At 35.8% G+C, this 14,392-nt stretch overlaps 1 protein-coding gene across 1 annotated transcript in view; it reads right to left on the minus strand.

Moving 5' to 3' along the window:
• Nucleotides 1-2,437: 2,437 nt before the first annotated feature.
• SGPP1 (sphingosine-1-phosphate phosphatase 1) overlaps nucleotides 2,438-14,392 on the minus strand; it is a 35,668-nt gene continuing 23,713 nt past the window's right edge. The window contains exon 3 of the mRNA XM_030319268.1: nucleotides 2,438-4,726. Within this exon, the coding sequence (XP_030175128.1) occupies nucleotides 4,175-4,726 (552 nt within the window). The 3' untranslated portion in view covers nucleotides 2,438-4,174. The remainder of the gene's footprint in view (nucleotides 4,727-14,392) is intronic.

A 14,392-nucleotide genomic window follows, 5' to 3' on the forward strand; every position in this document is an offset into this window, starting at 1 on the left:
AACGCTATTTGAAACATTTTGCAGAGTGGAAAATGTTGAAGGAGTATTAGTTCAGTTTTAGTGTTTATTTATTTTTGAGAGAAAGCATGCACACGATCAAGCAGGAGAGGGGCAGAGCGAGAGGGAGATAGAGAGTCCCAAGCAAGCTCTGTGCTGTCAGTGCAGAGCCCAAGGAGGGGACGAAGGGCTCAAACTCAGGAACAGTGAGATCATGATCAGAGCTGAAACCAAGAGTTAGACACTCAATTGACTGAGCCACCCAGGAACCCCTTTAAAAATTTTTTTTTACCATTTATTTATTTTTGAGACAGAGTGTGGGTGCGCACATGTGTGTGTAAGTGGGGGAGGGGCAGAGAGAGAGGGAGAGAATAAAAATTTGCTTTTAAAGAAATAATACCTTGGGGCGCCTGGGTGGCTCAGTAGGTTAAGTATCCCACTTCAGCTTCGGTCATGATCTCCTGGTTCATAAGTTCGAGCCCCTGCATCAGGCTCCTCTGCACTGAGAAGGCAGAGCCTGCTTGGGATATTCTCTCTCTCTCTCTGCCCCTGCCCACTCACACACTCCTTCTCTCAAAATAAATAGACTTTTAAAAAGATAAATAATAATTTGGACAGAAATCACATTCTATAAAACAGGGCATTGAAGTAATTACAGGCAAAACATTTCAAGAATCTAAATTATCCTTTAAATATTTGCATGAAAAGTGAAAAAATTCCTACCAGATAAATTGGAAGCATTTATTTACAAGCTAAAGTTTTAAAACAACTAAAACAAGTAAAAAGTAAACTATTACATAATTTTTTACTTTTTTAGATCATTAATCTCTTTGAGAACCTGTTGGAAGTTGTAGAATTTTTCCCCCAGAAAAATGTACATACTAAATAGCCTGTCTACGGATTGAGTATTCATTCAACATATGTTAATCAAATGCCTGCTGTCCCAGGGACCCAGAAGTAAATAGAGGCACAGGCTATTTTTTGTTCATGGAGCTTATATCATAAAGACAGAACATTTGAAGCCAATAATACATAAGCAAGAGGATCCCAGGTTTTGATATATGCTATAATGAGATTTCAGTTAAGAGAACCCCTAATACAGGACAAAGGAAAAACCTCAAATCTGAAGAGGTAATAATACTATTGTGTTTTGGTTTTTTTTTTTTTTTTTAATTTTAAGTTTTTTATTTTGAGAAAGAGAGCAAGCAGGGTAAGGGCAGAGTGTGAAGAGAGAGAGAATCCCAAGCAAACTCCTCACTGTCAGCACAGAGCCTGATGCAGGGCTCAAACTCACAAACCGTGAGATCATGACCTGAGCTGAAACCAAGAGTCCGCGCTTAACTGACTGAGCCACCCAGGTGCCCCTGTGGCGCTTAACTGACTGAGCCACCCAGGTGCCCCTGTGGTAATTTTTTTTAAAAGAATCCATTTTATATCTCCTAAGAAAAGGTCATTATGTAACAAAAACTTTGAAAACATGTATTAAATCAAATACTGCAAATAGCATAATAGGTAAGGTAAGTGTATGAAATTTTAAAACCTGAGATAATGGGCTTGGTGACATAAACCTAACAACCTTGTAGACATCATGATATAATTGGTTAGTATAGGTCACAAAGCAATTTCACAATTCATTTGGCTTTCAGATAATGGGGGGAACCTCCTAAAATACAAACATATTCTGTCATATCCTGTTGCTTGCAGTGCTAGGGGCTGGGCTGTTTTAAATGGTGGAAAATGCACCAAGACTAGGGGTGCATGGGTGGCTCAGTTGGTTAGGCTTCCGACTTTGGCTCAGGTCATGATCTCACAGCTTGTGGGTTCAAGCCCCGCATCGGGCTTTGTGCTGACAGCTCAGAGCCTGGAGCCTGCTTCGGATTCTGTGTCTCCCTCTCTCCCTCAGCCCCTCCCCTGCTCTCTCCCGGTCTCTCAAAAATAAACATTAACAAAAACAAAAACCTGTTCCTAATACTGTGTCTAATGCCTGAGACGATGAATTGGCAGTCAACTACCTATAATACCATTGGCCACAGATTCTGCTGAAACATTTTATTCATGTTTCTTAATATTATGAAACTTTTTACTAAAAGTACAATGTCAGAATGATCACAATTGGAGCCCAAAGTCAGTTTGAACCCTGAAGAATTTCTTTGATATCTTCTATTACTGAAAACAGAACTCTGGTTTTGAATAAGATGCTTCAGAGGAAAAGCCTGCTAGAATGAAAATCCTAAGTATATTTTATAAATATCAGATAATACAGAGAACAAATGCAAAGAAGGTAAACAAAACAAAATACTCTTCAATTCTGAATTTGGCTTTTATTTTAAAATACATTTAGCATGGAGATACCATAGGACAGAAAATAATAAATCACAAAGAAATGGAATATTTTCAAATACCTTTTAAGCTAGATATAAAAATTAATAAGATAGCATAGATCCAAATTATGGGAAATAGTTCCTAAAATTCAATTCATTAAACACATTTTGAAAGAAAAGTTCTTTGCACATTTTCCAACGTACCGATATGTTCCTAAGTGCCTCGGTTTCCTACTAACAGCTAAAGGTCCCAAATTTAGTTGTTTTACTTAAAATTATCATATTCAGTGTTGGTAAAAATTACCATGTCCCTAAATTCTCAATCGGAATTATAAAAATATGAGTTCAAATAGTTATGCTGTCCAAAATAGAAACATCTTAAGTGATACTTCTGGATAATCAGACAGATATTGCACTAAAGTCAGTAATTCCATACCTGATGCTCATTTATATGGAAAGTTAATTCTCTTAAGAAAAACTTACTACAAATAAACTTAATGTTAACCTAATTACAATTACACTTCAAAATATAAAGGCACAGACAGAAGAAAGAATAGTTTAATACCCAAATTTTCCACTGTGAAAATAATAAAAATTGAAAAAATAATAGGATCTAAAATACTGATACTTTCAGATTTTATAATTTACCTTAAGTAGCTAATAAATGGGTATTAAAAGTTAACACTGCTAAATCCAATCCTTTCCAAATAATTTAGAAAAACGGTTTGTTTATAAATTAAGTGTGTGCATTGTCCCATCTATAAATTTCAATTACATTTCCATTCATTGGAAGTATCTACCTGCAGTATAATCAAGACAATGTACAAAAAATATATCTTGTTCCTAAAACTTACAATGCACAGAAAAATACCTACAAAAATGGAAATATTTATCCATTTAGCTACCCAATAAATTAGTGAGAAAGTTTAACCCATTCCACATTTCTTTCCAAACAAAGGCTAAAGAATTGAGGGTGGCTTGCTTCTAGCCCTGTTAGTTTGACATGTATTTTTAAAACATTTGCCTGATTATATGTAACTTAAGATAAAGATAGTATCTTATTTTTGTATCACAGTATACATGGCATTTCTTAATTCAGCAACAGAAAGGCACAATTAGCAAGCAATAAAATTCAGTACCTGAATTATTAAACTGATGTCCAGAACAACTGCAAATAAAGTACATTCAACACAGTGTACAGAATTGAAAAAAAAAAAAAACTCTAATTTTTCTGAAAATTTGGTCCATTAAAAATGCCTCCCATGCTCAACATCATGGGTAACATGAAAGGTGACGGCAGTGTAAAAAGAGGCAGTAAAATATTATGTGGTGGCATATGAATTCTGGTCTAGTAATTACGCAATTCAATTAGGAAATGGTTCCCATAGTAAATAAATGTTAAATATATCTGTTAATAACAACGTGCCTGTACTAAATCCAAATATACCGGCACACTGTTTGCATATTATTATTGATTTTATAATAACAGCCCCACAGTTTCAAATAACTTAGGTATATTATTTCATATATAACATACATTAGATACATAATTGTACATTATGTATCTTAATATATATTATATATAACTCGAATTCATAACAGCATAAAACTCTCCAAACATTACATGAACATTCTAAATGGATACTTATCATTTTCTCAGTGTTGAAATAGCTCAGCTCACCTAAAACAATATCTGGATGTGCAATGATAAAATGCACTGACTCTTACGAATTTACTTAAATAATTATTTAAGTTAAATTCCTGCAAAAGCCTAACTCTGATTTGGCTTTTAACTAGGATATATTTTTAGATATCAGTAACTGATACCCTCCTTTCTTATAAACAGTATTTCTGCATCAAGAGATACCAATAAAGAAAAATAGATAAGGAACCAAAAATGTGATAGAGAAACCAACCATTCCATAGGTAATATACCGATAAGGAAGTTCAACTTCCATGTGTTGTCTTGCTTTTCGAATATCATCACATGGTATACTGAAGATTTTACAGGCTAAAGGAATGGTGATCCTTTTCATTATATCTCTGACTATTAGTACAAATACCATCCCGATGAGGATCCGCAGTATGGCTTTTCCAAACATAGTCACGGTAATGGGGGGCAGAGCTAATGGTAGTATATCCAGAGAAGGATCTAACATTAGACCCACGTTATGGCTAACATGAGATCCACATGCAATTCCAGCACCACTTCCTAGAATCTCAGCTGTGTCTCCTCGGGATGTACTCCAGGTGTCAAGAGTGAAAGAAAAGATCCCCAAGGCTAAATGAAGCCCGATGATGATTAATGGAGCATATTTGTGAGTTTGGTTGAAGTCGTCAATCAGGTCCACAAACGGATAGAAGATAGCTAAGATTAAAATGGTATATAGGAATCCGGCAATAATATCCTGGGAAAAGAGAAAAGTAAAGTTGTTCAGCATAATACTATTTTTGACATTTAAAAACATATATTTCACATTTTAAATGTTAATACAGATTCTTTAGATGTCATATTTTCAAACGTTACTGACCATATAATAAATACTAAACATTTAGTGATAATAAAAAGATTAATTTGATAATAATAATGAAAGTATTATGTTTTTGGGGCGCCTGGGTGGCCCACTCATTTGCGCATCTGACTCTTGACTTCGGTTCAGGCCGGGATCTCATGGTTCATGTGATCAAGCCCTATGTCGGGCTCTGTGCTGACAGTGCACAGCTGGCTTGGGATTCTCTCTCTCCCTCTCTCTTTACCCCTTGCCTGCTGGTGCTCATGCACGTGCATGCATGCCCTCTCTCTCAAAATAAACATTTAAAAGTTATGTTTTCATAATTCTACCTTTTTATAAACTAACTACATATATACTATATAAGATTTATATTTAAATCCTTAAACTCTGCCTAAATTGTGTAGTTTTTTTTAACTTTTTTAAAAAATTATTTATTTTATTTAGGAGAGAGAGTGGGGGCGCCTAGGTGGCTCAGTGGGTTAAGCATCTGACTTCAGCTCAGGTCACAATCCCACAGTTTGTGAGTTCGAGCCCCGTGTCGGGCTCTGTGCAGACAGCTCAGAGCCTGGAGCCTGCTTCGGATTCTCTGTCTCCCTCTCTCTCTGCCCCTCCCTTGCTCATGCTCTGTCTCTCTCTGTCTCTCAAAAAATGAATAAACGTTAAAAAAAAAATTTTTTTTTAAAGGAGAGAGAATGCAAGCGGGGCAGGGGCAGAAAGAGATGTGGAGAGAGTGAATCCCTAGCAGGCTCTGCATCTGCAGTGTGGAGCCCAACGCAGCGCTGGAAACCCATGAACCATGAGATCATGACTTGAGCAGAAACCAAGAGTCAGACACTTAACCAACTGAGTCATCCCCATGTGTAGTTTTGATTTCTGGGAAATTACACAGCTGACCCTTAAACAATGTGAGGATTGGGGTGGCCACCCCACATACAGTAAAAAACTCATATATAACTTTGACTCCCCCAAAACTCAACTACTAATAGCCTACTACTGACCTGAAGCCTTACCAATAACTAAACATCAACTAAAACATATAATTAATGCTATACATGTTATATACTGTATTCTTACAGTAAAGTAAGAGAAATAAAAGAGTAAAGAGAAAGTAAAGAGAAATAAAAATGTTAAGGAAATCATAAGAGAAAAGACATTCAGTACTATAAAAAATCTGCATATAAGTAGACCCATGCAACTCAAATCCATGTTGTTAAAGGGTCAACTGTAGTTGCCTAATGTTTTTCTGTCTTAAAATTTTTATTAGGTAATAACTGATACATAGAAAAAGATACGTAGAGTGTGTATGAAGTTATAAAATTCATATCTATGAAATCACTGCCGCAAAAAAGATAATAATATTACCAGTACTTTGAATCTTTTGTATGCTGTCTCCCAACTCTATCACTCTGTATCCTCCACAAAGGCAATTATAAACCTGAGTTTTGGCTGAATAAATACAGTAAAACCTTGGGTTGTGAGTAACTTGTTCTGCAAGTGTTCAAACATTTCTAATAAATTTTAATTTGATAAATGAGTGACGTCCTGCAATACAAGTAGTACATGATGCCGAATGTCACATGATCATAACTGAGCCAATGGTTCTTGAAATTCGCTTTGATATACGAGTGCTTCAGATTACAAGCATGTTTCTGGAACAAATTATGCTCACAAACCAAGGTTCTACTGCACTTGTTAAAAGCTTTCATCACATATCTCCAAACAAACAAAAAATGATCTAGTTTTGCTTCTTTCTGAGCTTATAAAAATGTTATATAGTGCACAGTTCAAGATTCATTCCTTATATGTAGTTGTAGGTCATTCACTTTCCCAACTGTGTAATACTTCGCTGTGTGATTATACAGTTTACTTATTCATTCTTCCACTGGTGGTCATTTAAGTTGTTCATAGGTTTTGGATTAGTTTATTGGCTATGGTTGAGCTTGAGTGCTTTCTTAATTAGATCTCTTCTTAAACCAACCAGGAATATTATAACCAGTGCAACCATTTTTTTTGTTTCAATGTTGCCTGGTGTGGACAAGAGTTTCCTAGAAACAGAATGGCAGAATCATAGGGTATGTGCATGTTCCATTTTATAAGATTAAAAATTTCCAAAATGTTCGTAAAAATTTACATCCCATCAGTTCTGCATTTCTTGATGTTTAAATTGCATTTTCCTGATTTTTTTATAAGATTATGAGTTATTCCTTTTCTCTGTAATGTATATTTGTGTCTTTTTGTAACCATTCTTTTAGATTTTTTTTCTTGTTGATTTACATGATTTTTTTAATATGGTATTCATATATAAATCCTTTATCAATAAAATCTCTTATCAATAACATGTTCTATAAACATCTTTTTTGGATTTTGTAGCTTGCCTTTTCATTTTCTTTATGGCACCTTTTAGTGAAGAGAAGTTCTAAATTTAATGTAGTCATATTTATCATTGTATCTTGTTTAAGAAAGCCCTCTCTGCCACAAAATCATAAAGGTATACTATTCAAAAAGTTTTTAAGTTTGCCTTCTACATTTAAGACTTCAGTATATCCTCAAACTCTTGCCATTGTCCTGATTGTGCAGAAGTTCAATGACTTTGTCATGGATCAGTGAAGTTAACAGTACAATGCACTGTTCTAAACTATGTAAAATTCTAAATCAGAATACTGTGGAATAGAAGAAGGGCTGAAGGTACAGACAATTCCTAAAGAGAGTAAGAACTGAATGTGCAGCTAAAAATTTTGAAGAATTTAAGTTCTTTAACTACCACCTTCCTGGGAAGCGTATCACATTGTAGACACTCAAATATTTATTGGACGAATAAATGAATCCCTTACATGAATCTAACAAAATCTACTAAATTACTTGTAAGTGAATCTTTACTCTGTTTTTCAACAATTACATTACAGGCATCATTAAAAAAACATTTTAAAAATTTATTTCTATATAGAACAAGTTTTTCCTGATATTTTCCAATTCTAAAAATATGAAATGAGATTATTTAAAAGCAATTGTGTTCTCTTTATATAAGTGACTGCTTTCATAGTAGGTCGAAGAAAAATATAAGCAATTAACAAAATGTTTATCAAATTGTGAGCTAAAGCAATATCACTTATGTATTCAAACTTCTTAGAAGGCATATAAAACATTTCATATCTGGCTTCTGCCTATCCTAACACTTCAATGCCAGGGGCCCCTGGCTGGCTCAGGCAGTAAAGCATATGACTCTTGATCTCGGAGTTCTAAGTTCGAGCCCCACAATGGATATAGAGATTACTTAATAAAAAGAATCTTAAACACAAAACGCTTCAATGCCAGGTCCCATAATGAATTTTAGACTATTTCTCTCATCTTGGAATTATCTTTCCTCCTCTATTTTAGGAAAACCATTACATATCCTTTGAGATTCTGCTCAGGCACCTCTCTTCTCCATAAACTTTCTCTTCTCCTACCCCATAATAAGGAATTCCCTCCTCTTTACCTCCATAGCATCTGCTACAAAAGTTACCACATTGTTTTCCATTTTTTGCTTTCTATTTCTATTAGAAAACCAAAGGTTCACAACCTCTGTGCCCTTTAGAAGTCACTAAAGAACTTTATAAATATTGATGCCTGGGCCAATCCTCAGAGATTCTGATTTAACTGAATTGAAGTGCGAGTAGGACATCAATTTTTTTTTAATGTATATTTATTTTTGAGAAAGAGAGAGAGAGAGAGACAAAGAGAGAGAACAAGCAGTGGAGGGGCAGTGAGGGAGGGAGAAAGAGAATCCCAAGTAGGCTCCACACTGTCAGCACAGAGCCCAATGTGGGGCTTGAACTCAATGAACAGTGATCATGACCTAACCAACTGAGTCACCCAGGCCCCCTGGGCATCAACTTCTTTCTAAAAAAAAAAAAAAAGAAAGAAAGAAAAAAGAAAGAAAAGAAAAAAAAGAGCTCCCCAGAGGCATCTGAGTGGCTCCATCGGTTAAGTTTCGGCTTAGGTCATGATCTCACCATTCGTGTGAGTTTGAGCCCCATGTCGGGCTCTGTGCTGACAACTCAGAGCCTGGAGCCTGCTTCGGATTCTGTGTCTCTCTCTCTGCCCCCTCCTCCACTCGCATTCTGTCTCTCAAAAATAAATAAAAATGTTAAAAAGTATTTTTTTAAAAGATAAAAATTTTAAAAAAGCTCCCCAGTGATTCTGTTGTGCAGCTCCAGTTGAGGAACCCCTGCATTACATATTTACATTACATATTACCTATTTAGACAGCGATCTCTCAAAAGTCTTTATCTTATTTATACATATATACCCAATGGCTGGCACACAGTAAGTAGGCAATAAATATTTGTTTAGTTAAACTGAGACAGAGAAATTCTTTAGATTCATCATATTGACTATATAATCCTGCTTGATAAGAACTCTGTATGAGAAATAGATGAAACATAATTTCTTCAATTTAGGCTAAAGACATTTTCAGGGAATAACAGTCTCTACACTGAAAACACTGTTCTAATACTTTACATTTAGTGTCATATTTGATCCTCACAAACACCCTGATATGGCTTCCCTGGAACAATCTCATTTTGCTCTCCTCTGTTGTCCCCAGAATAAATACTAAAAATGCCTTTTTTTCCCCTTTCAAGGAGTGTTCAAATTTAATAAAAATTTATGGTTACATTAGGCATTTTTTTGTTTTATTTTATGTTATCTTATTTTAATGTTTATTTATTTATTTTGGGAGGAAGAGAGGGCGACAGAAAAGGCCAACCAGGCTCCATGCTGTCAGCGCAGTGGGGCTTGAGCCCACAAACCATGAGATCATGACCTGGGCCGAAATCACGAGTCGGACGGTTAACTGACTGAGCCACCCAGGTGCCCCTGGCCAGTTTTTAAATAAAGAAAACTGGACTAATGTCATAGACCTAAGTATTTAATCTGATGGATTAAAGGTGCTCAATATATTTTGTTGAAAAAAAATGAATATTCAGCATTAGGAATTATATACTGGAGTGAAAAACTAAATTTTCAAATTTTTTTAACATGAGGTCTTCCATGAAAACTCAGATACATACTAAAAGTTACCTAAGAATTCTCATTAATTGAATTTTACTGCAGTCACTCAGATTCCAAAAGTGACCCAAATTCTGACCATACTTGTGGATATGGAGACCTCAAATTATGACTGTCAGACCTCTATTCTTCATATTTCAGATCACTAATTTCCATAGAATTACACTTTTATGAGGGTATAGTCCTTTGGTTGCTATCCTACCCTTTCTTCCCTACGATGTAATTAAAGGCACAGATCTCGTGAAATAACTACAGAATTTTGGCTATCAGAATAGAAGCTGTTGCTTTATTTCTTATTTAAATTTCATGATAGGGCGCCTGGGTGGCTCAGTTCATTGAGCATCCGACTTTGGCTCAGGTCATGATCTCATGGTCTATGAGTTCACGCCTCAAATCCAGTTCACTGCTGTTAGCACAGAGCCTGCTTTGGATCCTCTGTCCCCCTTTCCCTCTGCCCCTCCCCCCTGCATCTCAAAAATGTTTTATTTAACATTAAAAAAAATAAATTTCATGATTGATTCAAAAACTTTCAGAACATGCTAATGTGGAAATGTCTGAGCCTTGTAATTCTCAGAATGTGTACCAAGTTAGAAGTTTTAAATGACAATTGATGTTATTTACATAAAACCATATGTAATAAATTTACTGTAAAGTTAAGTGAAAGGAAGGGTTAATAGCTCTGAAGTTAGCTGGTTTTTTAATAGTTTTTTCTTACTATAGATATAAGTAGATGTTCATTCCTATAAAATGCTTATCATACTTTATTTATTTATTTTAATGTTTATTTATTTTTGAGACAGAGAGAGACAAAGCATAAACGGGGGAGGGTCAGAGAGAGAGGGAAACACAGAATCTGAAACAGGCTCCAGGCCCTGAGCTGTCAGCACAGAGCCCGACGTGGAGCTCGAACTCACGGACCATGAGATCATGACCTGAGCCGAAGTCGGACGCTTAACCAACTGAGCCACCCAGGCGCCCGCTTATAGTACTTTAGAAAATGAAAAACTTAATCAATTAAGTGACTTGTAAAGACATTCCTACATTTGACCACTTTTTAAAGTTTTTTTCATGTTTATTTCTTTATTGGGATTTAGAATACCAAGCAGGCTCTGCACTGTCAGCACAGAGCCCAATGTGGGGCTTGATCTCAAGAAGTGTGAGATCTTGACCCAAGCCGAAATCGAGTTGGACGCCTAACCAAATGAGCCACCCAGGCACCCCCTATTTTTTTTAAGTTTTAATTTATTCTTTATTTAAGTAATCTCTACACCCAAAATGGGGCTTGAACTCACAACCCTGAGATCAAGAGTAACACTTCTCTGAGCCAGCCAGGTGCCCCTACATTTTATCATGTTAAGAATTCTTTTTTTTTTTTTTTTTTTTTTAATTTTTTTTTTCAACGTTTATTTATTTTTGGGACAGAGAGAGACAGAGCATGAACGGGGGAGGGGCAGAGAGAGAGGGAGACACAGCATCGGAAACAGGCTCCAGGCTCTGAGCCATCAGCCCAGAGCCCGACGCGGGGCTCGAACTCACAGACCGCGAGATCATGACCTGGCTGAAGTCGGACGCTTAACCGACTGCACCACCCAGGCGCCCCGATCATGTTAAGAATTCTTAAAAATAATTCAAAACAATTATAATTCTAGAAATATATTTCGGTATGACACAAAATATCCAAAATTTGTTGTCCTCAATTTTTTTTGTAGAGCTCCATGAATATTAAACTAGATTGTTTCAAGACTCTATACAAATTTACCTCCCTTTCTGATTATTAGTTATTTATATTATCCTGAATAGTGAGGGCAAACTGAGGCACGTAGGTGTCTCAGTTGGTTAAGCATCTGACTCTTGGTTTGGGCTCAGATCATGATCTCGTAGTTCATGAGTTCGAGCCCCATGTCGGGCTCTCCTGTCAGTGCAGAGCCCGCTTGGGATTCTCTCTCTCTGCCCCTCCCCTGCTTGCTCTCTATCAAAATAAATAAATAAACTTAAAAAAATAGTAAGGGCAAACTGAACTTCCAAGCAACAGAACCAGAAGGAAGGAAGGAATTAATTCAGGGCATAAACATGCTAGCTATAACTGTGATATCAATTTAATGTATGACATTAAAATGTATACTAAGTGGTTTTAAGCACTACAGCACAAAGTATGTAATAAAGGAAAGTTAATGTTAAAGGTAGCAAAAAGAACTTAAATTAGCAAATTAAAAAAAAAACCTTAGCACATAATTTTAGATACTAATCACAGATAACTTAATATTCCCTCAAAGTTAATAGATAATTACACACACAAAGTTAATAGATAATTTGAATGGAATATTCAAGGTTATCAAATTTATGGAAGGAAGAAGGTATCAAGTACCATAAATTCAACACAGATTTATTACATATTAAGTCTAAACTTTTATCCTTTTCATTTCTTCCGATCAGGAAATAGACATAGAGAGGCTGGTGATTTGCTAAGATTAGAATTCCAGGCTCCTATGATATCCTAGTGAGTTGCTGGGGTGTTTTCAATTATAATATTTTATTTTATTTTATGTTGAGAGAGAGAGTACACGCACAAATGGGGGAGAGGGGCAGAGGCAGAGAGAGAGAATCTTCATGAGATCGAGAGAATTGACATGGGGGCTCGATCCCATGACCCTGGGATCGTGACCTGAGCCAAAATCAAGAGTTGGACGCTCAACCGACTGAGCCACCAGGCACCTCAATTATAACATATTTTACGTGTCCTGCTTCTTATTTCAATATGCTAATACACTACTATAAGTGCACTATTAAGGACAGATTTTGGAATATTTACCTTTAATTAAAATTCAGATTTAATACGCGATCATTATAGGAAAACTAGAAAATACAAATAATAACAAGTAGGTGGTGGTGTGTTTTTTTTTTTTACATTTTATTCATTTTTGAGCGACAGAGACAGAGTGTGAGCAGGGGAGGGGCAGAGAGAGAGGAAGACACAGAATCTGAAGCAGGCTTCAGGCTCTGAGCTGTCAGCACAGAGCCTAATGCAGGGCTTGAAAGACAAATCATGAGATCATGACCTGAGCCAAAGTTGGACGCTTAACTGACTGAGTCACCCAGGTGCCCCAATAAGCAGTTATTACCCAGGTACAGTTACTATTAAAACTCTCAATGTTTATTGCTCTAGATCTTTCTCTCTAACATGTTTTTGGATTTTTGGGGGGTTTTTTTTGTGTGTATATGGTTGGTTTGATTTTATTTCTTCTTATAAAAATGGGTTTGAGGTATACTTACTACTTTATAATCTCATAATATCTTTCTAAAAAGACTTTACACATATAGACACATAAAATTGTTTGGAAAATTTTGGGTACATGGATTTACAATATATTCATAATTTTACTAATACAGAAACAAAACAGTAGTTTGACAAGTACCCAGTCCAGTAACTTAAAAAATGGCCTGTGGTTTTATGAATTTAATATTTTTTAAGTTTATTTGTTTAGAGAGAGAGACTGCATCCACACACGTGAGCCAGGGAAGGTCAGGGAAAGGGAGGAGAGAATCCCAAGCAGGCTCCATACTGTCAGCACAGAGCCTGATGGGGGGCTCAATTCCAAGAACCATGAGATCATGACCTGAGCTGAAACCAAGAGTGGGACACTTAACCAACTGAGCTACCCAGGCACCCCATGAATTTAAATTTTGAGAGCTAGGTTTATAACAAATAAATAGATGTAGTAACTCCTCTATACTTTTCTTGGAAGTTAAGAAAATCAATTTAGGAAAGTAGGCGGATGTTGAAAATAAACTAAGCTGTTGCTCTTTGTGTTGTAACAAAAACATACAGAACTTATGGAAAATACTGAATGAAGTGTTCATTATAAATCATTTAGAATAAATGATAAATAACACAAGAAGCCTCTTCTTGTGTTAATGAAGACATCCACTTAATAATAATAGGTATCTAAGCACCTATTAGCAACTTGTAGGGCAAACACTGCCTATAGCTCCATACTAATTTCACAATAAATAGTAAAGATACAAACTATGATCAAGAAAATAGTTAAAAGGGCACCTGGGTAGCTCAGGAAGTCAAGCATCAGACTCCTGATTTCAGCTCAGGTCATGATCTCAAGTTTCATGAGATCAAGCCCCATGAAGAGCTCTGTGCTGACAGCATGGAGCCTGCTTGTGATTTTCTCCCTCTCTTTCTGCCCCCCCACCCCTCTCCCTCCCTCCCTCTCTCTCTCTCTCTCCCAAAATAAATAAATAGAAAATAATTCAAAATGAAGGTAATTACTGAAATATTAAAATATAGGAAAAAGTGAAAATTGTGGGAATATATTAGATCCATAATGTAAGAAAGGGAGGGATTCATTATAGGTACAGTTTCATCCATCAACTATCAAATAATAAGCAATGTATTTCTTATTAGGAATAATTGTGGTTATAACACAGGATCATAGTTTGTAACGTCTGCAAATTACTCATGATTTTACTTTTAAAAAGAAATAAAATAAAAAATAAAAGGAA

Source organism: Lynx canadensis, chromosome B3 (assembly GCF_007474595.2).
Source record: "Lynx canadensis isolate LIC74 chromosome B3, mLynCan4.pri.v2, whole genome shotgun sequence".
Classification (NCBI taxonomy): domain Eukaryota; kingdom Metazoa; phylum Chordata; class Mammalia; order Carnivora; family Felidae; genus Lynx; species Lynx canadensis.